This window comes from Coregonus clupeaformis, chromosome 30 (genome assembly GCF_020615455.1).
Source record: "Coregonus clupeaformis isolate EN_2021a chromosome 30, ASM2061545v1, whole genome shotgun sequence".
In the NCBI taxonomy this organism is placed as follows: Eukaryota; Metazoa; Chordata; class Actinopteri; order Salmoniformes; family Salmonidae; genus Coregonus; species Coregonus clupeaformis.
This window is the reverse complement of record NC_059221.1, coordinates 12,670,243-12,692,983: the sequence shown is the minus strand read 5'-3', so window position 1 is coordinate 12,692,983 and position 22,741 is coordinate 12,670,243. Positions and strand designations below refer to the sequence as shown.

General features: G+C 42.1%; 1 protein-coding gene across 3 annotated transcripts; it reads right to left on the bottom strand.

Moving 5' to 3' along the window:
- Positions 1 to 1,503: 1,503 nt before the first annotated feature.
- On the bottom strand, positions 1,504 to 21,443 carry LOC121545886 (rho GTPase-activating protein 4). 3 transcript variants are annotated; one of them, XM_041856777.2, is made up of 22 exons: positions 21,327 to 21,443; positions 15,064 to 15,153; positions 14,251 to 14,422; positions 12,519 to 12,684; positions 11,233 to 11,295; positions 10,935 to 11,039; positions 10,700 to 10,828; positions 9,634 to 9,855; positions 9,374 to 9,475; positions 8,965 to 9,198; positions 8,693 to 8,777; positions 8,233 to 8,260; positions 8,021 to 8,120; positions 7,875 to 7,935; positions 7,676 to 7,753; positions 7,001 to 7,129; positions 6,786 to 6,891; positions 5,920 to 6,147; positions 5,764 to 5,804; positions 5,446 to 5,602; positions 3,094 to 3,142; positions 1,504 to 2,858 (listed from the first exon to the last, which is right to left on the bottom strand). In XM_041856777.2, exons 2-22 carry the CDS (start codon positions 15,128 to 15,130, stop codon positions 2,694 to 2,696), a joined length of 2,487 nt encoding a protein of 828 aa, XP_041712711.1. In that variant the 5' UTR covers positions 15,131 to 15,153; positions 21,327 to 21,443; the 3' UTR covers positions 1,504 to 2,693. The 3 variants fall into 3 exon arrangements, with proteins under 3 accessions (XP_041712711.1, XP_041712710.1, XP_041712712.1); XM_041856776.2 differs by lacking the exon at positions 21,327 to 21,443 and adding an exon at positions 20,265 to 20,417; XM_041856778.1 differs by lacking the exon at positions 21,327 to 21,443 and adding an exon at positions 15,527 to 15,544.
- Positions 21,444 to 22,741: the final 1,298 nt, after the last annotated feature.

The window sequence follows — 22,741 nt, the reverse complement described above, 5'->3', positions numbered from 1 at the left end:
ATACCTAAAGTGGACATTACCATTGGCTGCACAAGAGAAATCCTATGCAGCCTTGTATACAAGTTTGAACACTGGAATGTGAGATGTAATCTACTGTTCGATTAGGATAATCCTTATTATTTAGTTTAATGATTTTTCATTTTGAGCATAATTATTTCTATATAGCTTACACTTTCTCGTTCTGACCTTCCAACCCGAGTGGGGCAGGTGTGGCTTCGTGACAATGATCAGGGGCGTCATGCACCCCAAAAATCTGAGGGGGCACAAAGTACGTGAGGATGGCTGGGGGGTGGTCCGGAGTTGGAAAATGTCACATTTTTCACTAGAACCAGATTTTTCCTGCAATCTAGAGCCATAATCATTATGCTTATTCTATGTAAAAAAAAAGAAAGAAAAAAAGTATATTTTTCTTGCATAACCTCTTGAGTTATCTGTATCCTCCTGACTGGTGGTTCTTTTTTTTAAAGAAACTAAATATCCTTCTCTGCATCTCTTCTAAAATCTGGGTAAAATAAATGTGAGTCTTATTCAGTACATTTAGGGAAATGGGGATACCTAGTCAATTGTCTTCTGCATTTAACCCAACCCCTCTGAATCAGAGAGCTGCAGGGGGCTGCCTTAATTGACAACGGCTGCCTTAATTGACAACCACATCATCAGCACCCAGGGAGCAGTTGTTTGGGGTTAACTGCCTTGCTCAGGACGACAGATTTTTACTTTGTCAGTTACTGGCCCAACGCTGCTACCAGCCAGGCTATCTGCCGCCCAGTTATAGTGCCACAAGTGTAGGGGCAAATAGGGGTAGGGATAAATTTAGGATTGGGCATGTATATTTATCAATGTCTCCTCTGTGTGTGTGTGTGTGTGTGTGTGTGTGTGTGTGTGTGTGTGTGTGTGTGTGTGTGTGTGTGCATCCTGAACGATTAGCTAGCTAGATAGTATTCTGGAGGTTTGCTCCATGCCTCGTCTTGACGAAGACTTCCTGCAACGTTTCACACTTTTTCTGTGGCTCAAAGTGTTTCAAGCCTGTGCCGTTTCCTAATCCCAAACACAGATCATTACATTGTAAGAGTCACAGTGATTACATTATGTAATTTCTCCTTGTCAAACAGCTAATAATTGGATGCATATGGTGTTGGAGCACAGTGTACTGAAGACAGTGCAGGACATTTCAAGAACAGGAGAGACTAAAGCTGACTTTTCTGTCCAGCATCTCATTGACAGCCTGACTAGCCCAAAACTAAAAAATCTTCCCTAACCTTAACCCAAACCCTAACCCTAACCTAATTTTACCCAATTCAGAAATGAAATATCTGTTGCACATCAGCCACGTCCCATTGGTGGTCTCCATCCAGAACATACATTACTCACACACACGTACTGCATCCCCTCTGTGAGTTGGTGTTGCCATCTAGTGAGCAAAAGTCTAACTGCAAATGTCTTCTCTGTATCCGGTAAAATGTGAAGTACAGACCTACAGTAACATGGGAAATTCTGAACAAATTCAACATAAACATTTATTCAAACAATCATCAGATCCAGAAAACTATATAAAAATAGCAAGCGAACATAGAAAGCTTTTATCTCTGAAAGAATGAAACTAATCAGAATTAGAATTCACAGTTCATCGTTATCAGTAGCTCAGTGACTCAATCTCAGACAGGAGCTGGTCCAGGTTAAAATTGAACTTTCATCTGATAAAGGGGATAGAACATATATCTTATAGGATCTCTATGATAAAGACCATATGGCCTTTGAATGTCCATAATTATAGGCCTACCAAAACATGAACCTTTGGTGAACTGACCAAATCAGATAGTGAGCACTTGTCTTGGTGTTCACATTGGGCATAGAGGGCCTCCATAGGCCCATAACCATAAGAGCATAGAATACAAACAGCACTGATCATATAAGAGTAGCATGTTCTCCATTCATGAAGTTCCAGCAGTGCACATTCCAAGTCATTGTGGGTAAAATAAGTTATGATATATCAACTCAAAAGCTGCCATTGATTATGTAGCATTGGCATACAGTGAAAGTCACTGGGGTCACTGGAGTGTGTCACTGGGGTCACTGGAGTGTGTCACTGGGATCACTGGAGTGTGTCACTGGGGTCACTGGAGTGTGTTCTATCAAACACAGCCTGATCCCAGATACTGATCTGGGATCAGGCTAACAAAAAAAGGCTTCACAGTGGGAATCAAAATCTGTCTGTCCACTTGCAATAGCAAGATTCCCCTTTCTGCTGATAATCCAATGCTTTTCAAATCCATGGCGGGGAGTGTGCAAGTGCACACTTTGGGAAAAGTGTGGAGAATGGGGACACAGCCCTACAGTGAAAATAAGAGTGGGGGTCATTGGGGTGTGTTGTATCAAACACACTAACAAAAGGCTTCACAGTAGAAGTCAAACCCTGTTTGTCTGTGACTGTCCATTCACAGGCTTCACATTGCAGGCTGCTGTCTGAGCAGACGCATACTGAACAGTGAACTGACAACGGTTCATGTAACCCAGCTATCTGTAATCCCACTGTCAAAGGCTGCTGTCACAACCTGTCATCCTACACTGTGTCATCTCGTCTAAGTCTTTTGTCTCTCTCCTTCCTTTCATTCCCTCTCATTCATTTATTCATCCATCTAGCCATTCATTTATTCCGGTCCCCTCTTTCTTTCTACCAGTCCAGTTGGTCTGATCTAAACAGGTCTTTCATTTCTGCGCCCGACCCCTCCTTTCTTCTGCTGTGGAGGAAGATAGGAAGAGCGGGATGAGGTGACCAAGGGGGTGGAGGAGGAAGGAGGAGGGAACGATTGTCGAGAGAGAAGCTCCTTGAAGACTGCTCTCATCTGGTGGCAGACCTCCTGTGAGATGAAAAGAGGGAATGAGGGAGGAGAGAGGAGGGGGACAAAAGAGAAAAAAAGAGGACAGAGATGGTTTTTTTCACTGGACCGGAGTGGATTCCCTCTAGCGTGGTCGCAAACCTCTTATTATGTACGCTTAGTGAGTTCAGAAATGACAACAGTAATTGCTACAGCTGCTGCCGGTAATTACAGAAATAAATTATTAAATATTAGCTTAATGAAAAACATGTCAGACCTTGTCAACCTGAACTGTTATATCGTCACTGGATGACAGGTCCTGGGCTCTGTGAAAAACAGAAAGAGAGAAAGAGAGAGAGAGAGAGGGGGGAGAGAGAGAGATATTTCAGGTCCACCGCTTAAGCTTATTTAGGTCACTACAACTTATGACAATGAGTGCTAAAACTACAACAATAAAAAGTCAATATACCCTGTGAATAGCAGAGTAGATGGTACACATGTTACTACCAAAGTTACGGCTACAGTAGTTGATGCTCCTAGGAGGAGGAAGGGGAGGACCATCCTCAGTGAATTTCATTACAATTTTAAACATTTAAACAGTTATCGTTTTTAGATAAAACTATACTAAATATAATCACGTCACCAAATAATTGATTAAAATACACTATTTTGCAATGAAGGTCTACAGTAGCCTCAACAGCACTCTGTAGGGTAGCACCATGGTGTAGCCGGAGGACAACTAGCTTCCGTCCTCCTCTGGGTACATTGACTTCAATACAAAACCTTGGAGGCTCATGGTTCTCACCCCCTTCCATAGACCTACACAGTAATTATGACTAGGCCAACTCAGAGTATGCTATACTGTTCTTCTGAAATAGACTACATTTTCTTCATATCATGCTTCTTTAGACCTGTCTAAAATAAATATTGGATTTATTGTGACGGTGTAGGCTATATTACATGGGATTTATTATACTTTTTTAAATGTAGATGTTCCAAAGGTCTGCATCAGTGGCTTGTAGGCTATGTGTGGAAACCAGGAGATGTTAAATGTGTTTATGTTAATGAACGGTCAATTACCGTGAGACCGACAGTTACTTGCTTGACAATCACCAGCTGACAAAATCTCATGACCGCCACAGCCCTAACTATGACAACTTCCGGAGGACATCCTCTAACCTATCAGAGCTCTTGCAGCATGAACTGACATGTTGTCCACCCAATCAAAGGATCAGAGAATGAATATATTACTGAAAGCATAAGCTACAGCTAGCTAGCACTGCAGTGCATAAAATGTGGTGAGGAGTTGACTCAAAGAGAGAGAAAGACAATAGTTGAACCAATTAATTTCTTCCAAAATGAAGGAGAAGCAAGAGAGAGAGATTTTGTCCTCTTTTTTCACTTTCAGTTTCACTTACTAGAAAATGCAGCTAGCTAGTCTAGCCTACTCAAACACCCTGCTCAAACAGAGGGATGCTATGTTAGCTAGCTGGCTATGACTATCCAACACAACACTGGAACTCTTTGAAGTCAAGGTAAGCTTTTTGTTTTACTAATTTATTTCCTCTGGGGACCGCCGTTGTAAGTGCTAAACTGCTTACTGACTGTACACTGTAACGTTACTGCATGATTGCAGCGGGTTTACTAACGTGTTAGTCCTATTAGCTATGTTGACTATGATGTTACTTTAGCTAATTTGGTGACAACGATGTAGGCTGTGTGTAGCGGTTATGATATGGTTTGGCTTGGAAAGGTTTTTTCGCCTGATCACATACAGCTGATGTATTGTGCAATGAAGACCACAAGCGAAGGGAAAAGGTGAGAGGAGGAGAGCACATAGATGTGAGAAGGAATACAACATGGCTGCTATGAAAGTGAACTGTGTTTACGTGTGATCAGGGGTGTATTCATTCCACCGATTCTGTTGAAAAACTTTTTTTAAACGGAAACAAACGGAACAAAACGGAGATAAACATACCTGAATTTGTCCAATAGAAACTCTCGTTTGCAACTGTTGGACTAATGATTACACCCTATATCAGCTAGATGCAGGCAAGAGTGTGCAAGGCGGTATTGAATGTGTCACTGTCTGTCACCTCAAATTTTTCTCTCGACGTGTGCACCTACGTTGTAAACTTTCATTCGTAGGCTAGGTTGTACCAGCCTCATGATGGATATAGGGAGAATTCGAGTATCATGTAGTAGCCTAAACCTATCACTGTTACATTGAACTGTGTGAATGGAATTTGAATAACAGTCATCCAATATGCTGTAATAGAAAAAAGGCCATGCTCATGAAAAAAAAAAGTGTCCTCCCTCATCTTAAACGGCACTGAGCACCACTGGGCTACAGTGTGGTTTAAAGTCTCAGTGGTACAGGTACCACAGTAATAGGTGAAGTATCTTTTATGGTACTTGTGGTGTTATTTGCCTATTGCATCCTGATTGGCCATATGCTAATGAGGGCCTGTGGGAATGTAGGAGTTCATGAGGAAAGCATCTCTCTCTCTCATATGGCTTGTAATGTGAAGCAACGTGAAGTTAGCAATAAATGTGCCTTCATAAAGATACACCGTTAGTAGTTATTTTACTCACGTACAGACAAGTTTGATTATACGACAGTACTTACTCTTTGCGTATGTAGCCGGGGGAGCGAGACCTGCCCTGTAGAGCCATGGGGAACTGTATGGTGAACTTTGCTCCAAGGGACAGACTTCCCCCTGCTGGGGATTGTCTGGAACTGCAGCTGCTGTTGGATCGAGACCGCTCTCCCTTTGACTCTGACTCTGGATCACAAAGAGTTATTACATTTATTTGACTGGGACAATGCACATCAATCAAGAGTTCTGTGAATGTTTCTCATAAAGCATAGATGGAAAAACAATATCCCTGTGTCAAATGATTGATTCTCAAACACACATGAAGTTAGCAGCCAGCCCCTTCTCACCTTCTTTACTGTGGAGTTCTGAATCCCCTTCTCCCTCCTCACTGCAAAATAAACACAGACGATCACCATCAAGTGTGTGTGTGTGTGTGCATGAGTATGTACTTGCGTGTGTGTTTGTCTAGGTCGCTGTCCATTTATCTGTGTGTTTTCTGTCACCAATCGTCTTGCTCCAGCGTCATGCATTTCTCATACACCGGTCCCTGTAGCTCGGTCAAGCTGGGGAAGATGCTCTCGTGCTGCAAGATGATGCCCTTCACCAGAGAGTTGATCTGAGGCTGCAGAGTAACGACATCATCATCCTGCAACCCTTGGACCAGACTGGGGCCGAAGCACACGGCCAAGTTATAGGGCTGCATCATGTTCTCATCGCTGTACTGGGAGACACTGGGGGAGAGAGGGGGAGAGATAGAGGGAGGTAGAGAGAGAGAGAGGGAAAGAGAGAGAAGAGGGCAAGAAGAATAAGAATAACAGAATAAGACAGCTGAAATGTCACAGTTGAACCAAATGGCTCCCTAACCCTTTGAAGAACCCTTTTTGGTTCCAGGTAGAAACCTTTTGGTTCCGGGTAGAACCCTTTTGGGTTCCATGAAAAACCCTTTCCACAGAGGGTTCTACATGGAACACAAAAGAGTTCAACCTGGAACCAAAACGGGTTCTACCTGGAACCAAAAAGGGTTCTCCTATGGGGACAGCCAAAGAACCCTTTTGGAACCCTTTTTTTTAATAAGAGTGTAGTGCACAACTTTTGACCAGAGCCTATATAGGGAATAGGGTGCCATTTGGGACACACCCTAAGTGTGTTTTAGAAAAGAGCTATCTAATCAAATGTCTGGTTCTCTCTGAGGTTCCTTCCTCTTCCTCTTCTTTTAACAGAGGGCTTTCTTTGTAATGCTGGCATTTGTAAGGGCTTTGTGGTGAGTCTGGTAAGTTTATGGTTAGTTCCCCTTGACAATGACATGGACAAATCTCAAACAAGTGTGTGTTTGTGGGAAATGTTTTAGAAACAGAACAAAGACACTTACTGATGGAGGAATGCAAAGAGGTATCTCATGACGATGATGACAGGTGGAGGATAGGAGGAGATGACTGATTTGAGTTTAGCTGCTCTCTCTGTCTCGTTGTCAATCTCTGGAAGGGTTGGGGGCAACAAGGAGAAAGCATATGAAAACCTACCCAATGCACACATACACACGCACACACACACACACAACCCCCACTCACACACCCACACACTTACGTGCGTACTCCAGGAGTTGAGTGGTGCTGTCCTGAGGAAAGAGAGGGTTCTCCAGGGTTCTGAAGTAGAGCTTCAGTACTCCTGCTACTAAGTCTATGTCACACCTGCTCTCTGCCAGGGGGTCCTCTCCTACAGGGTACACCAAGGGCACATTGCCCACCATTATTAATGATCAACACTACAGCACTGGACTACGGCTTCCATAGACACCAGACCTAGGTTCAAATAATATTAACTTTCTTTCTAAATACTCTGACTGTTCAATTGAGCCTGGCTGGGCTTGCAGTTTTGGGACTATACCATTGGTTACATTGCACCAGGCCAGCTCAGTCCAGTAAAGACAAAGTATTTGAAACAGATACTTTGAACCCAGGTTTGTACTAGATGCAGCTAGAGCAGCAGGCAAGGAGCAGGTTGATGTTTATTGGGATGAATATTGTCCTGGAGGCAGCACTGAGCGGTTTCTGCTAGATGGGCCAGCCGCAAAGTCAAAATTGGCTATATCTTATAAAAACAAACATTTAAGGTTAGGGTTAGGCATAAGGTTAGCAGTGTGGTTAAGATTAGGGTTAGGTTTAAAATCAGACTGTATTACTTTGTGGCTAGGCCACCTAGTGACCACCCCGCAGAGCTGCCTCCAGGACAAGATTTATCCCAATAAACAGCAGACCCTACCTCTCTCAAATGCATCTCTCAGACTGTTGACCTCGGCCTGAGACCCTGGTACTCTGAAGATACCCTCATGGTGGAGACCTACAGTATAGGATTGATTGACAGACAGACATAAAGACTTTCATAGATACACGCTACAGTACATTAACTGTTTGTAATATACAGTATCAATATGCACCAAACATGCACAATAATGGCTCACCATTGAGGTTGATGAAGCGAATGCAGCTTTCCACAACCACTGGGATCTCTTGCCCCGATGCCTGAGAATATAGGGAGACGTTTATTGAAATCAGGATACTAAGGAGGAGAATGAGATGTAGATAGACAGCAACAGTAGGCTGGTACCTGTATGAACGAGAGCATGTCTCCAGTGAAGAGTTTGTGGGTGAACTGGACGCTAGGTTGACCCTTCATCCTAACACGAACAGACTTCCTGGAGTTTTCTCTACAGGGGGGAGGAGACACCACTAGTCAGTTAAGTATAAGACAGTGCACTAAGCTGTTATGTTACTCTTATGAGGTTGTTATAAAGGCCTTAAAGAGGAATGTAACTTTACCTGGGTGGATGACCATTTGTTGCTTCAGCTAGGAAGAGAAGAAAAAGCAACAATTAGGATAGCTGTAACACCTGTATTATATGAAATTAAGAGCCAAAATGACACTTGGGCAATTTGGGAACAACAATGAGTGTACTGTATATGGGGCTTTACTACAAAGTCATGTCGAACAGTTTTGTGTGTATTTGAGAGTTTGGGACTATACGGTCCTATCTGAAAAAATGTGATTCTGAGATAATTGCTATTACAAGTTCCGAACCCTCATTGGTTTAAATGGTGTCAGCAATTTTTATCTTGTATTCTTTTGAAATTGACAACATACATTGGGGTATTTAGAGTACTATATCAGTAGAGAACATTGAGCAGAACAAGGCTATGTCAATAACTACATTTTGACTAAAATGCAGATAGAACCTTATAGTCTCAAGCTCTCGTATTGTAGCAGTGGTTAGTGCTGTACCTTTCTCTACAGCCACTTTAAGCAGATCATGTTTCGCCTGTAGTTTGGATACCAGAGAGCTTTTACAGAGATACTCCTTCACTTTCTGAGAGAAGAATCAAACACAATTCAAAATTGGCATCATCATCATTATCATCGTCATTGTCTTTGTCATCATCACCACCACCATCATCTCCTTGTCTTTCATTTTCATCATTACCATAACCCCCATTATTATAGTGCACTACTTTTGGCCTGACCCTTATGTGTAGGTCAGTGTAATAATGACTCACAGTACAGTAGAGGATCTCAGTCTCCTGCAGGTTGGCTCTGCGTCTGGCCAGACTGGGTCTGTTACTGCTGCTGGACAGGCTCTCATTACTTCCCCCCTGACCTTGGCTCTGAGACGGGGACTGGGGATGGAGCAGGGAGCCCTGGGTCTGGCTGTTGGAGGGTGGAGGATCTAGGTCATCATCACTGATACCTTCCAGCAGGGCAGAGCGGGCCGCCCGCAGAGTCTTATCTGCCTAGGAGGGAGAGAGTGTGTAGTGAATATGATGGAATCCATCTTATCCACTACAAGATCGATTTTAAGCTTTTGAGGGGGTCAAGGCTCGGTTACTGTAAAGCATTTTATGTCAACTGTTGATAAAAAATAGGCTTTATACATTTGATTGATTGATTGGGTGGACTGGACTTTACCTCCTCCGTTTCCTGGGTGAACACGGTGAGTTTAGATTGTAGCTGTTGGAACCTGGTCTCCATCTCACCCCTAATCTCCTGCTCTGTACTCACCTCACACACCTGAGAGGAACAGGGACAGGGAAGAATCAGGTGATATCAGACAGGTCGGAGCAAAGACACATGACATCGAGATACACAGCCCACACACTCTCACATTCTCAAACATAAAAGCACACACACAACCCATCAACCGACAGCCCCCCACCCACACACCCTACCTGGTCTCCGTCGTGTGGCTGGTAGTGGAAGCGGAGGGGCAGACAGAAGGTGTTGGTGTGTGTCTGTAGCAGGTTGTCTCTGTCCTGACTCTGGTCCAGTCCAGACACAGCACTTTGGAGCTGCTGGAGCCCTCCACTCAGGTTCTGCTGACACCAGGACCGGCTGGACAGGTAGGCCAACAGCACACGCGACAGAGACAGGTGGTAGCCCACATCTGAACACTGAGAGAGACACAGAGAGATGACACTGGGATAAGCCTATGTGTTAATGTTGTAGGCAGGGTTGGGGTCAAATCAATTTCAATACAGTCAATTCAGGAAGTAAACTGAAAAATAGGAATTGGAATACGCCATGCAAGTGAAGCGTTCCTACATCATATTAATGTCCATGGTCTTTTGAATGGACTTCAAGATTATATCATGAAAACGCGGTCATATAAGATAAATATACAATTATATTTGTGTTTGTGGATTCATTTACTTCTGCCAGATACCTTTTATGACATGTTTGCACTGAAGAGCATTGCGTTACATTTTTGCCCATTAAAGGCCATTCAAAAAGCCTACAAAAGTTCAAAACTACTTGCCGCGTCACTTTCATGGCGTATTTCAGTTTACTTCCTGAATTGAATTAAATGGACTTGACCCCAACCCTACTTGTAGATATTATGTTGGATGCACATTGTATTGTAAAGTATTGTAAGTAACCTTGGCTTGTGTGAGCCAGAACTGCTCATAGAAGCAGGAACCTATCTCCTGTTTCTGTAGTGTGATGTACAAGTACACCCCTTGGACAGTACGCTAGTCTATGGCAGGGCCTTACCCCCAATCTATCTCCTTAATGCTTAGTGCCAGGCAGAGATGGCTCGGATCCCATTTTTACAATCTTTGATATGACTCGGCCGGGGATCGAACTTCCATCCTTCTAATCTCAGGGCAGACACAAGGCCGCTGAGTTCGCATCATTGTATTGTAGTCATTGTGTTTTATGGCTGGTACTTTTCAGTACTATCCAATGTCTTCCCTATTGGCGCCAGACAGACAGCAGCTGTGAAGCACCACTCACATCTATGAGTGAGGAGATGTCCTGGAGATAGTACTTGTTCATGGAAGCATTGGCTGCAGCTAGGTTGAGGAGGTAGTCGTTACGAGCCTTGGTGCACTTCAGCTGAATCTCCTGCACTTTACACTGTCTCTGGAAAAACACATAGGAATGAGCCATTACACATACAGACACAGACTCAAACAGACACACAGATCTCCATACTTTAACTCATTTAGAGATGTGAGCTGTTCTTTACTTTCTCAATCTTCTTAGAAGTGCCTTGTTTCTGTTTCTCTGCTTCCTTCAGCTTTCCCTCTGCAGACACATAATCTGACTGGTACTGGTAGTAGGTCCTCCATGCCTGCAAGCCAGGAGAAACACACACACACACATTGACGCACAAACACACACACACACACATAGAACATCCATCAACATGCCATATCATGCAAATACCAAGACGACTACTTTACATTTCACAGTGTCCTATTTTAGAAAATATGCCATATTTTGTTTGTTGACTGGTGTCTGTTTCCCACACATGTTGGACTTACTGTCTGTAGCTCTGTGGTGACTTTCAGTAGACCATCCTGTAACTGCGTACAGACATCTTTACTCTGGAAATAAAGAGATCAACCAATAAATATGTTAGATGAATGGAGAATGAAACAGAGGCAGAGGCAAAGATGGAGATAGAGACAGATTAGAGATGGAGAGAGAGAGAGATTAGAGATTAGAGATAGAGACAGATTAGAGATAGAGACAGATTAGAGATAGAGATAGAGAGAGATTAGAGATAGAGACAGATTAGAGATAGCGAGATAGATACAGATTAGAGATAAGAGAGAGAGCGAGATTAGAGATAGAGACAGATTAGAGATAGAGACAGATTAGAGATAGAGAGAGAGAAAGATTAGAGATAGAGACAGATTAGAGATAGTCAGATTAGAGATGGAGACAGAGAGAGAGAGAGAGAGAGAGAGAGAGAGAGAGAGAGAGAGATAGATAGATAGATAGATAGATAGATAGATAGATAGATAGATAGATAGATAGATAGATAGATAGATAGATAGATAGATAGATAGATAGATAGATAGATAGATAGATAGATAGATAGATAGATAGATAGATAGATATAGAGAGAGAGAAAGAGAGAGAGAGATAGAGATAGAGAGAGAGAGAGATAGATATTAAAGATAGAGAGAGAGAGATTAGAGATAGAGAGAGAGAGAGATTAGAGATAGAGACAGATTAGAGATGGAGACAGAGAGAGAGAGAGAGAGAGAGAGAGAGAGAGAGAGAGAGAGAGAGAGAGAGAGAGAGAGAGTAGAGAGAGATAGAGATAGAGAGAGAGACAGATTAGAGAGAGAGAGAGAGAGAGAGAGAGAGAGAGAGAGAGAGAGAGAGAGAGAGAGAGAGAGAGAGAGAGAGAGAGAGAGAGAGAGAGACAGAGAGAGAGAGAGAGAGAGAGAGAGAGAGAGAGAAAGAGAGAGAGAGAGAGAGAATGAGAGAGAGAGAGAGAGAGAGAGAGATTACAGATAGAGACAGATTACAGATGGCGATAGAGAGAGATTAGAGATAGTGAGAGATTAGAGATAGAGACAGATTATAGATAGAGAAATAGAGACAGATTAGAGATAGAGACAGATTAGAGATAGAGAGATAGAGACAGATTAGAGATGGAGACAGAGAGAGAGAGAGACAGAGAGAGAGAGAGAGAGAGAGAGAGGTTAGAAATTAGAGATAGGAATAGGACTCCCCAGGACTCCCTGGAAAACAGTGCAAATGTTACTGAGCTAACTATCCTGGTTGAATAAATCAAATGAAGATAGAGCAGTACCCTCTTGGCCAGTCGCTGTGTGATCTCCAGACAGTGGGTGAGGGGCTCGGTGAGGGTGGTCCTACAGATTTCACTCAGACCACTGTGGTCTCTGCTCTCCTGTCTGGTCTGAGCCAAGAGCACCAGCCAACACTGGGCCACAGACTGGCCACTACAGGGCTCCTTTCTGAAAGATAGAGGCACAGGGAATGGACATGGTTTAACCATAGACATGGAAAATACTAGAAAATACTAGAATGGAAAATACTAGAATGGGAAATTAAAAAACACTGTTTTTTAGTTCTGGAATAGGCTTGATATGTGTCTGGGAAACATGTAATTGGTAGCATGGCATAAGAGTGGATTCAGAGACACAAAGACCATCTAAACTCTAGCCTGATCCCAGACAAAGACCATCTCAATTCTAGTCTGATCCCAGATCTGTTTGTGCCGTCTTGCCAACTAAATGACCATAGGACTCTCAGATCCACCTCTACGCAGACGACACCATTTTGTATACATCTGGCCCTTCATTGGACACTGTGTTAACAAACCTCCAAACGTGCTTCAATGCCATACAACACTCCTTCAGTAGCCTCCAACTGCTCTTAAACACTAGTAAAACTAAATGCATGCTTTTCAATCGAACGCTGCTGGCACCCGCCCACCCGACTAGAATCACCACTCTTGACGGGTCTGACCTAGAGTATGTGGACAACTACAAATACCTAGGTGTCTGGTTAGACTGTAAACTCTCCTTCCAGACTCACATAAAGAATCTCCAATCCAAAGTTAAATCTAGAATCGGCTTCCTATTTCGCAACAAAGCCTCCTTCACTCATGCTGCCAAACATGCTCTCGTAAAACTGACTATCCTACCGATCCTTGACTTCGGCAATGTCATTTACAAAATAGCCTCCAACACTCTACTCAGCAAATTGGATGTAGTCTATCACAGTGCCATCCGTTTTGTCTCCAAAGCCCCATACGCTACCCACCACTGTGACCTGTACGCTCTTGTTGGCTGGTCCTCACTACATGTTCGTACGTCAAACCCACTGGCTCCAGGCCATCTATAAATCACTGCTAGGCAAATCCCCGCCTTATCTTAGCTCATTGGTCACCATAGCAGCCCCCACCCGTAGTCTGCGCTCCAGCAGGTATATCTCACTGGTCATTCCCAAAGCCAACACCTCCTTTGGCCGCCATTCCTTCCAGTTCTCTGTTGCCAATGACTGGAACGAATTGCAAAAATCTCTGAAGCTGGAGACTCTTATCTCCCTCACTAACTTTAAGCATCAGTTGTCAGAGCACCTTACCGATCACTGCACCTGTACACAGCCCATCTGAAATTAGCCCACCCAACTACCTCATCCCTATATTGTTATTTATTTTGCTCTTTTGCACCCCAGTATCTCTATTTGCACATAATCTCTTGCACATCTAGCATTCCAGTGTTAATACTATTGTAATTATTTTGCACTATAGCCTATTTATTGCCTTACCTCCATAACTTGCTACATTTGCACACACTGTATATATATTTTCTGTTGTATTTTTGACTTTATGTTTTTTACCCCATATGTAACTCTGTGTTGTTTTTATCGCACTGCTTTGCTTTATCTTGGCCAGGTCGCAGTTGTAAATGAGAACTTGTTCTCAACTGGCTTACCTGGTTAAATAAAGGTTAAATAAAATAAAAATAAAAATAGGACTAACAGACATAGCACTGACAGAGCTTGGAGCAACTTACCTTTTGATTTTGGAGGTGAACCTCTCTGACAATTTGTCAAGTGAGCGTGCATACTCCCCTTCTATCTCACTGCGTCTACGCAGGTAGTCTGTCAGGTCTTGAAGCTGCTGAGATTTCTGCTCCAACTGCAGGTCCAACACCTTCAACTGGTCCACCAACTGACAACGCACCTCTTGGGGTGGGAAGGGGAGAGGGGGAGGTAGGGAGGTGAGTGAGAGGGAATGAGAGAGAGAGAGAGAGAGAGAGAGAGAGAGAGAGAGAGAGAGAGAGAGAGAGAGAGAGAGAGAGAGAGAGAGAGAGAGAGAGAGAGAGAGAGAGAGAGAGAGAGAGAGAGAGAGAGAAAGAGAGAGAGAGAGAAAGAGAGAAAGAAAGAAAGAAAGAAAGAAAGAGAAAGAAAGAAAGAAAGAAAGAAAGAAAGAAAGAAAGAAAGAAAGAATGAAAGAGGGAAGTAGAGAGATATATAAAGAGGGATGCCTCCATTTTGTTTACTGACTTTGAATAGGGAATGAGTTCCCTATGTCCTGTACATGTAGACCTTGAACCAAATGCTGAAGGTGACTGTTGTGTTGTACCATTGGGTCCACTGTGTTTACAGTCAACAAGCATATGACTGTAAGTCGCTTTGGATAAAAGCGTCTGCTAAATGGCATATTATTATTATTATTATTATTATTTAATATGGACTCAGTCTGTGACTAATAGACATGCATGAAACTAGAACTATGTTATACCAACCAGAAGGGGAACATGAAAGATGAGCTGTACAGTAGAGTAACGTTAGAGGGTAAAAACAATAACAAGGATTTCCCTTACCTTTGATTTGTGTGTCATAGTCAACAACACCAACTCTCTCTTTTCTCAGCTTCACATGTGACGTCATTGTTGCTCCGACAGGGTGAAACTCTGTTGCAAAGAGATGTCAATAATTCCACAAGGTTTTCTACAATAGTTTAACCTGAAATGTTACAACCAACCTGCTACCTAGTTCCTGACAAAACCCTCACTGTACCCATGTCTCTTAGAGTGTATGTGTGTGTGTGTGCAGCTAATGACCCGACATCCGGGACAAAGTCCACCTCATTATTGACGTAACTCTTGAAAACCTTTCTATCTATACTTGTAGTGTATACTACACTACTGCACCTGATACAATCTGTTCCAAACACTTTGTAACAACACTCTGTGACACTCTTTGATTACAATGCAGACTGACAGACTCCACAGTATCCGCCTATTACAGATAGACTGACTGAGATAGAGTGAATGTAAACAGTACTCTCTTTCTGTAACACATCTCCTAGTTCAACCCAGCCTGCCTCTGAAGCGATAGCTGCGTAGAAAGCCAGTTGGCATGTAATGCACCGTACTGTAGTACGCTGTGCAAAAATAGCAGCAGCAACATTTCAGCTGCCCTATAGATAGTCCTGTACCACCACCACCAGGCACTGTCACTGAGCGGATGTTTGTGTTACAAGCTACAGGTGGTTTCACTAATAGATTCAGTAACTGTGACCAATGCCCCCTCTAATTATTTCCAGCACTGAGCAAATTTCAGGTCTGCTGAGCGCAAACTTGAACATTGTGAAAATTCTATGCAACTTCCAGCGCGCGTTTACTGCGAACACTGAGGCTGTACCCGCTTTAAGTTACAGTTTTAACAGTGGCCATGTAGGCTACTGTGGCTATTTGATCATAATGTAGGCCTGCCAAAGTGGCCTACCATCAAAAACAATGGAGAAAATACATCCCATAATATTTTAACATGGAAATAGCTGTTTTATCATTCAGCCTACAGTAGCAGCCAATGTGTGGTGTTCAATAGCCTACATTGCATGAGACTTTTGAAAAAAACCTGCATGGCTTGACATTAACCTGTTCATCCACTTGTCCGTCAGACAAGGAGGTGACTGAAAATGTTGTTGTGTTTTTGAAGCAAGAAACCACGTTACAAAATAAAATGCATTATTATTCCCATACCATTATTACAGAGAATCAGACAAATTATGCAACCCTCTGCCTATTGGCTACTTAGCGTACTCAAGCCTGTCTCAAAATATAACACTGACCCTTTAAGACAAAAAAAAGCTCTTTACCTGACTCGCTTTTCAAAGATGTCTAGAAATGTACAGTGGCGAAAAAAAGTATTTAGTCAGCCACCAATTGTGCAAGTTCTCCCACTTAAAAAGATGAGAGAGGCCTGTAATTTTCATCATAGGTACACGTCAATTATGACAGACAAATTGAGATTTTTTTTCTCCAGAAAATCACATTCTAGGATTTTTAATGAATTTATTTGCAAATTATGGTGGAAAATAAGTATTTGGTCACCTACAAACAAGCAAGATTTCTGGCTCTCACAGACCTGTAACTTCTTCTTTAAGAGGCTCCTCTGTCCTCCACTCGTTACCTGTATTAATGGCACCTGTTTGAACTTGTTATCAGTATAAAAGACACCTGTCCACAACTTCAAACAGTCACACTCCAAACTCCACTATGGCCAAGACCAAAGAGCTGTCAAAGGACACCAGAAACACAATTGTAGACCTGCACCAGGCTGGGAAGACTGAATCTGCAATAGGTAAGCAGCTTGGTTTGAAGAAATCAACTGTGGGAGCAATTATTAGGAAATGGAAGACATACAAGACCACTGATAATCTCCCTCGATCTGGGTCTCCACGCAAGATCTCACCCCGTGGGGTCAAAATGATCACAAGAACGGTGAGCAAAAATCCCAGAACCACACGGGGGACCTAGTGAATGACCTGCAGAGAGCTGGGACCAAAGTAACAAAGCCTACCATCAGTAACACACTACGCCGCCAGGGACTCAAATCCTGCAGTGCCAGACGTGTCCCCCTGCTTAAGCCAGTACATGTCCAGGCCCGTCTGAAGTTTGCTAGAGTGCATTTGGATGATCCAGAAGAGGATTGGGAGAATGTCACATGGTCAGATGAAACCAAAATAGAACTTTTTGGTAAAAACTAAACTCGTCGTGTTTGGAGGACAAAGAATGCTGAGTTGCATCCAAAGAACACCATACCTACTGTGAAGCATGGGGGTGGAAACATCATGCTTTGGGGCTGTTTTTCTGCAAAGGGACCAGGACGACTGATCCGTGTAAAGGAAAGAATGAATGGGGGCATGTATCGTGAGATTTTGAGTGAAAACCTCCTTCCATCAGCAAGGGCATTGAAGATGAAACATGGCTGGGTCTTTCAGCATGACAATGATCCCAAACACACCGCCCGGGCAACGAAGGAGTGGCTTCGTAAGAAGCATTTCAAGGTCCTGGAGTGGCCTAGCCAGTCTCCAGATCTCAACCCCATAGAAAATATTTGGAGGGAGTTGAAAGTCCGTGTTGCCCAGCGACAGCCCCAAAACATCACTGCTCTAGAGGAGATCTGCATGGAGGAATGGGCCAAAATACCAGCAACAGTGTGTGAAAACCTTGTGAAGACTTACAGAAAACGTTTGACCTGTGTCATTGCCAACAAAGGGTATATAACAAAGTATTGAGAAACTTTTGTTATTGACCAAATACTTATTTTCCACCATAATTTGCAAATAAATTCATTAAAAATCCTACAATGTGATTTTCTGGATTTTCTTTCCTAATTTTGTCTGTCATAGTTGACGTGTACCTATGATGAAAATTACAGGCCTCTCTCATCTTTTTAAGTGGGAGAACTTGCACAATTGGTGGCTGACTAAATACTTATTTTCCCCACTGTACATGTTTTGTGCTCTTGTAGGAAGCAATCACTCCCCTATTGCTGACTACAAATGATCTATAACTGGGCTAATAGCTCACTAACTAGCAAAGGATATGAACAAAATGTGCACACGTGGCTACATGCAGCTCTCGCTTTGATCTCAAAACAAGCACATCTACTCACGACCGCTCATGCTGTAAACACAGTCCAGTTCAAAGTAAATGGCCACACCGGTCTGTGTATAGTACGGGCTGAGTAGTGCGTGTCAATGCAATAGAATCCTACTCCGATGCGTTCTGCCTACAACAAAATATTTGGCATAGATCGTTTTGTTTCAGTATGTTGCATTGAAAGTGACTAATATTGTATTGATTCGATCACAATTGCCACCGTAAAGGGAAACATTGATAGTGTTAACAGGGAAAACTTGAGAACAGTGGTCACCAACCTATTCTGAGTCAAGATCATTTTGAGTCAACATGCAAGCCGAGATCTACTGCTCAGATCTGTTTTTAACATGACTTAAAAAATGTAAGCCTATGCAACATTAACCATTCAAAAACAGTACTGTAGCAATGAGGTTTGTGAAGTAAGCTATAGGCCCAATACATTATCAATTGCCCTGCCAACTAATGCAGTGTTGTACGGGTCATTAAAAAAAAAAAAAAATCAAAGTTTGAGGTAGGCTATATGATCACACTGGTAATAGATATGTTGTTGTATTACTTGTGAAGCACAGCTGAGAGCATACATTTAAATAATTAGCTTTCTATTTTTATTTTACTGGGCTGATGGTGATGGTCAGTCTCAGCGGAGGGAGAGAGCAGCAGACTGAGGGTCCGCCTCTCAACATCCCTCCGCTCTTCCTTTCCTCCACTGACACTGACCAAAAAGGGACACCGTCTTCCAGCTGATGGCGGAACTCGAGTCGCACAGCATTATTTCTGCCTCATGCACAAATTCATGTTGTTACCCCTACGAACAGAGAAAGTGAAATATTCCTCGATATATTTTAAAAAACAAGCCGCTAATAATAACAACAACGCAAGCCTATAGATACACTTTCCTTCTCATTAATTACTGCTGCAGTGCTTGTTGTAGCACTGAGTGGAAATATGAATAATGTGCATTTTATGGCTTATAAAAGTGTTGAATACAAAGTGTTGACAGTGCTGAGTAAGAACTTAAACATGAACTCACTCATAAAAACAGCATCTCTTTGCTGTACTCGTTGACAGTCTCTCTCTAGTCATAGTTTTAAACGTTTTGAAATCTCACAGTATCAACTTTGCTGTAGCTTTCTTTTATGCCAGCTACGTTACTGCAGACAAGGTCATCTGAGCCATCCTTTGGCCAGCGGTAGTCTTTTAGTGCACTTGATTTGCTCTCTGGGCCCGCTGGGAAGGCAGAGTTTGTACCTTCAGACACATGACATGTTTATCGTTGTGTTCTTTATAGAAATGTTTGCCGATCGACTAGGAATGCATTGGAGATCGACCAGTCGGTGACTACTGCTCTAGAAAGTTGCGTGAAGTTCAATCTCGTGCTTCTCTCTGTGGGCTGATATTTCTGCATGGCAGTCCTGGGGAGCTACGCAGCAGTCTTGGGCTACTGCACACGTGCAGTTTAGAGGAAACATTGACTGGGACAATAGTTATGATCATGGTGGGACTAAAGAAACTATACAGTCAATCCTTCAATTCTAGTTGACATGATTTGTAGATTATATCAGTTTACAAAACAGTAACTACAGTTACTGGTTTATGACTATATAATTTCATGTCAGTCAGACCCAGCCAGTCAATGTTGCTTTTCTGTTCAATAGTCCTGGTGTTGTTGGTATAATGGTGATCTGATGATACAACATAATTTTCCTTTCTTCCTCTTTATGTTGGATCCAGAGTCATTAACTTGTCCAGTGGATGAGAGTAAAGAGAAGTCTTTATGGATTTGTGTTGTTTTTTGTTCCTTATGTTAGGTACTGTAAAAGGCCTGAGAGGTGAGTCTGCTAAATGACTCAAATGTAATGTAAATGTAGGTGGATCAATTAACTACAGTTCAACTGCCATTTACGCAGTTATTAATACTGGTGTCTTTTTTACTCATTCTGTGCTGTTATTTACAGAGACAATACAATAAAACTTTCTGTATACCAAATTAATCTAATCTAATCTAATTTCCTTTGTCACATACTAAACAACAGGTGTAGACTAACAGTGAAATGCTTACTTAGGAGCCCTTCCCAACAATGCAGAGAAAAAAAAGACAAATATAAAAATAATAACATGAGGAATACAGTTACCTTAAGGGGAATTATTGATTGAGAGCTCAACCAGTCAGTACATGATCACTGCCTGGAATTTGAATTGCCTTTAATGAAGTTAGTAGTTCATATTATTGGCGTGTTTTCTGCCTCTCTGTTTCTCTGTTGTGTGTCTGTCACTGATCCTCCAATAGAGACACCTCTAGTGATCTTTTGAAAGGGGAAGACAGGGTTGGTGTTTCCTGTGTCAGGCACACACACTCTCATGCACGTACACACACACAAACATACACACACACACTGAAGAGCAAATTAGGACTCACTTGACCTCACTAACCATGAGTCACTTGACTTCTCTTTCTCCGTCTCCCACCATCCCTCTCTCACTCTTCACTGACAACTAACTTCCTCTTCTCTTTTCAAAAACGTCACTAATCAGCATTCTCTTAATTTACAATTCAATCCTACATTTCACACAGCTGTTTTACACTCTTCCCAAGTTCACTCCTTTTCATTTCTTTTAAACAAAACAACATTTCCCTGTGATTTCGTCAATCTATCTAGATAGGTATACCTATAGGTTCATCTATATATGTGCATGTAGTTTACCTATAGGTCTATTGCATTTCCATTTAAAATTTGTAACACATTTCATGTATCTTAATAATATGCTTTTTAGAAAGCAGCTGTTGTACAGCATGTTGTTTTTACACACTTTGTCACCCTTTCCTTTGTCCTTCACTATGTGATCATCATTGAATCAACCAACAGGAATTTGAGTTTATTACCATCATCAGGCAGGGTACCAATTCTTAACTGACATTCACTGGTCAGTTTTAACTGGAAGACCATTTTGTAGTTGCTGTATCTGAAGCTTATTTACATGTATTACCATATGTACTAATGTGGTGTTTCACAGTTTATGGTCCAGCCACAACCACACATAAAAGTAATAGTGGGGTGAGATACACATTAAGATTTACTATATTTATAACTGTCAAACAGCAAAGAAACCACATTGACAGGAAGTTGAGAAAAAGTAACCTCACAAATTGGGAAATGAATGTCCTAGTTATTCTGTTATGAAAATTAGATTCTTACCAGAGATTATTTTTAATACTCTTCTTTTCCACGGTGAGTAACATTTATCTCCCAAAGATAACTTCTCTCTTCCTCCTCCTCCTTACATTAAACACATAAACCTGGGTGCTCTCTCTCTCCGTCACTTACACACACACACACACACACACACACACACACACACACACACACACACACACACACACACACACACACACACACACACACACACACACACACACACACACACACACACACACACACACACACACACACACACACACTGTTCTGTTGCCCCCTGACACACTCTCTGAGACATCCTGTGCCAGCTTGTGAAAGAGTAGTGGAGAGCGAAAGCTTCTAATTCAAGCCACACACACTCTTCCTCATTATCCCCCTCTTCTCCCCTCCCTCCTCATCCATCCCCTCTCCCCTATGAGTTCATGTGCAAAGTAGTAATACACATAGGCTGAGTAAGAGTAAGTGCTGCCATCTATAATTCCCGTATTAAGTCTTACCACCGATCAATTACTCTGAGTAAGTAATATACTTGATGAGAGTATTGTACTTAATTGTGTAACACATCCTAAAATGGTGGTGCCAAATCCATACACCATGTCATGACAAAACACATTCATATAATCTTACTGAACGTTATTATACATGACTAGAAAGCGGTAGTTTGTTTGCTCTTATAGCTAATATTGTTTACCAGAAACAAAGGTGCAGAGTGAAGTGGCAGTGTTGTCATGCCTTTGCAAGGTTCCATATAATGTGTGAAAACAGAACTATCTGCTTGTGGTTAAGAGAAGACAAGAGTTTCACTGAATGTCTAAAATATTGCTATACGAGCAGAGAACTGTCAAACACTCTTCTCTCTCACTTCTAACTTCCTGTGTATTTACTTCCCTCCCTCCCAACTAGGGGACATTAAATAGCTGACTGTTAACCTAAAGTGGCTTCTAACTTATCTAAATTTGGTTTAAATGTTGACGCATTGTTATGTTTTTTTCCTTCCACTTTCTCAAGAAGTGTATCCTTCTTTAGAGTTTCATTCTAAAACTGTAAGCTACACTAAATTAAACAACATTTTGCTTTTGTGCACAATTCCATAAATGACACTCAAAATGCTTTTTATTTCCATGAAAGAGAGTAGAGAGTCTTATACTTTTACCAGTTTTCATAGAAAATATATATGTTGTTCAAATTTATTTCTGGGCATCCTGTGGAAGACAGCATGTTGTTGTACTTCAACACCTTGTAGAATGTGAGAGAGATGGTGCCACAAGGCAGGCTAAATACAACAGTGTTCGGGTGTGTGTTACCATGGTATCAGTCCAGTCTGTGAGGTCAATTCTTCTAATGATGATAATGATGTTGCCATGGTATCCATCAGTCTGTGTGGTCAGTTGTAATGAAGACAGGTACAGAGCTAC

Coding starts and splice junctions, on each gene's coding strand:
- LOC121545886 (XM_041856777.2), bottom strand. CDS start 15,130: ATGACGTCACATGTGAAGCTGAGAAAAGAGAGAGTTGGTGTTGTTGAC. Junction 9,476..9,633: donor AGCCACACGACGGAGACCAG/GTAGGGTGTGTG, acceptor TGTTCCTCTCAG/GTGTGTGAGGTGAGTACAGA. Junction 5,603..5,763: donor AGAACTCCACAGTAAAGAAG/GTGAGAAGGGGC, acceptor TTTGTGATCCAG/AGTCAGAGTCAAAGGGAGAG.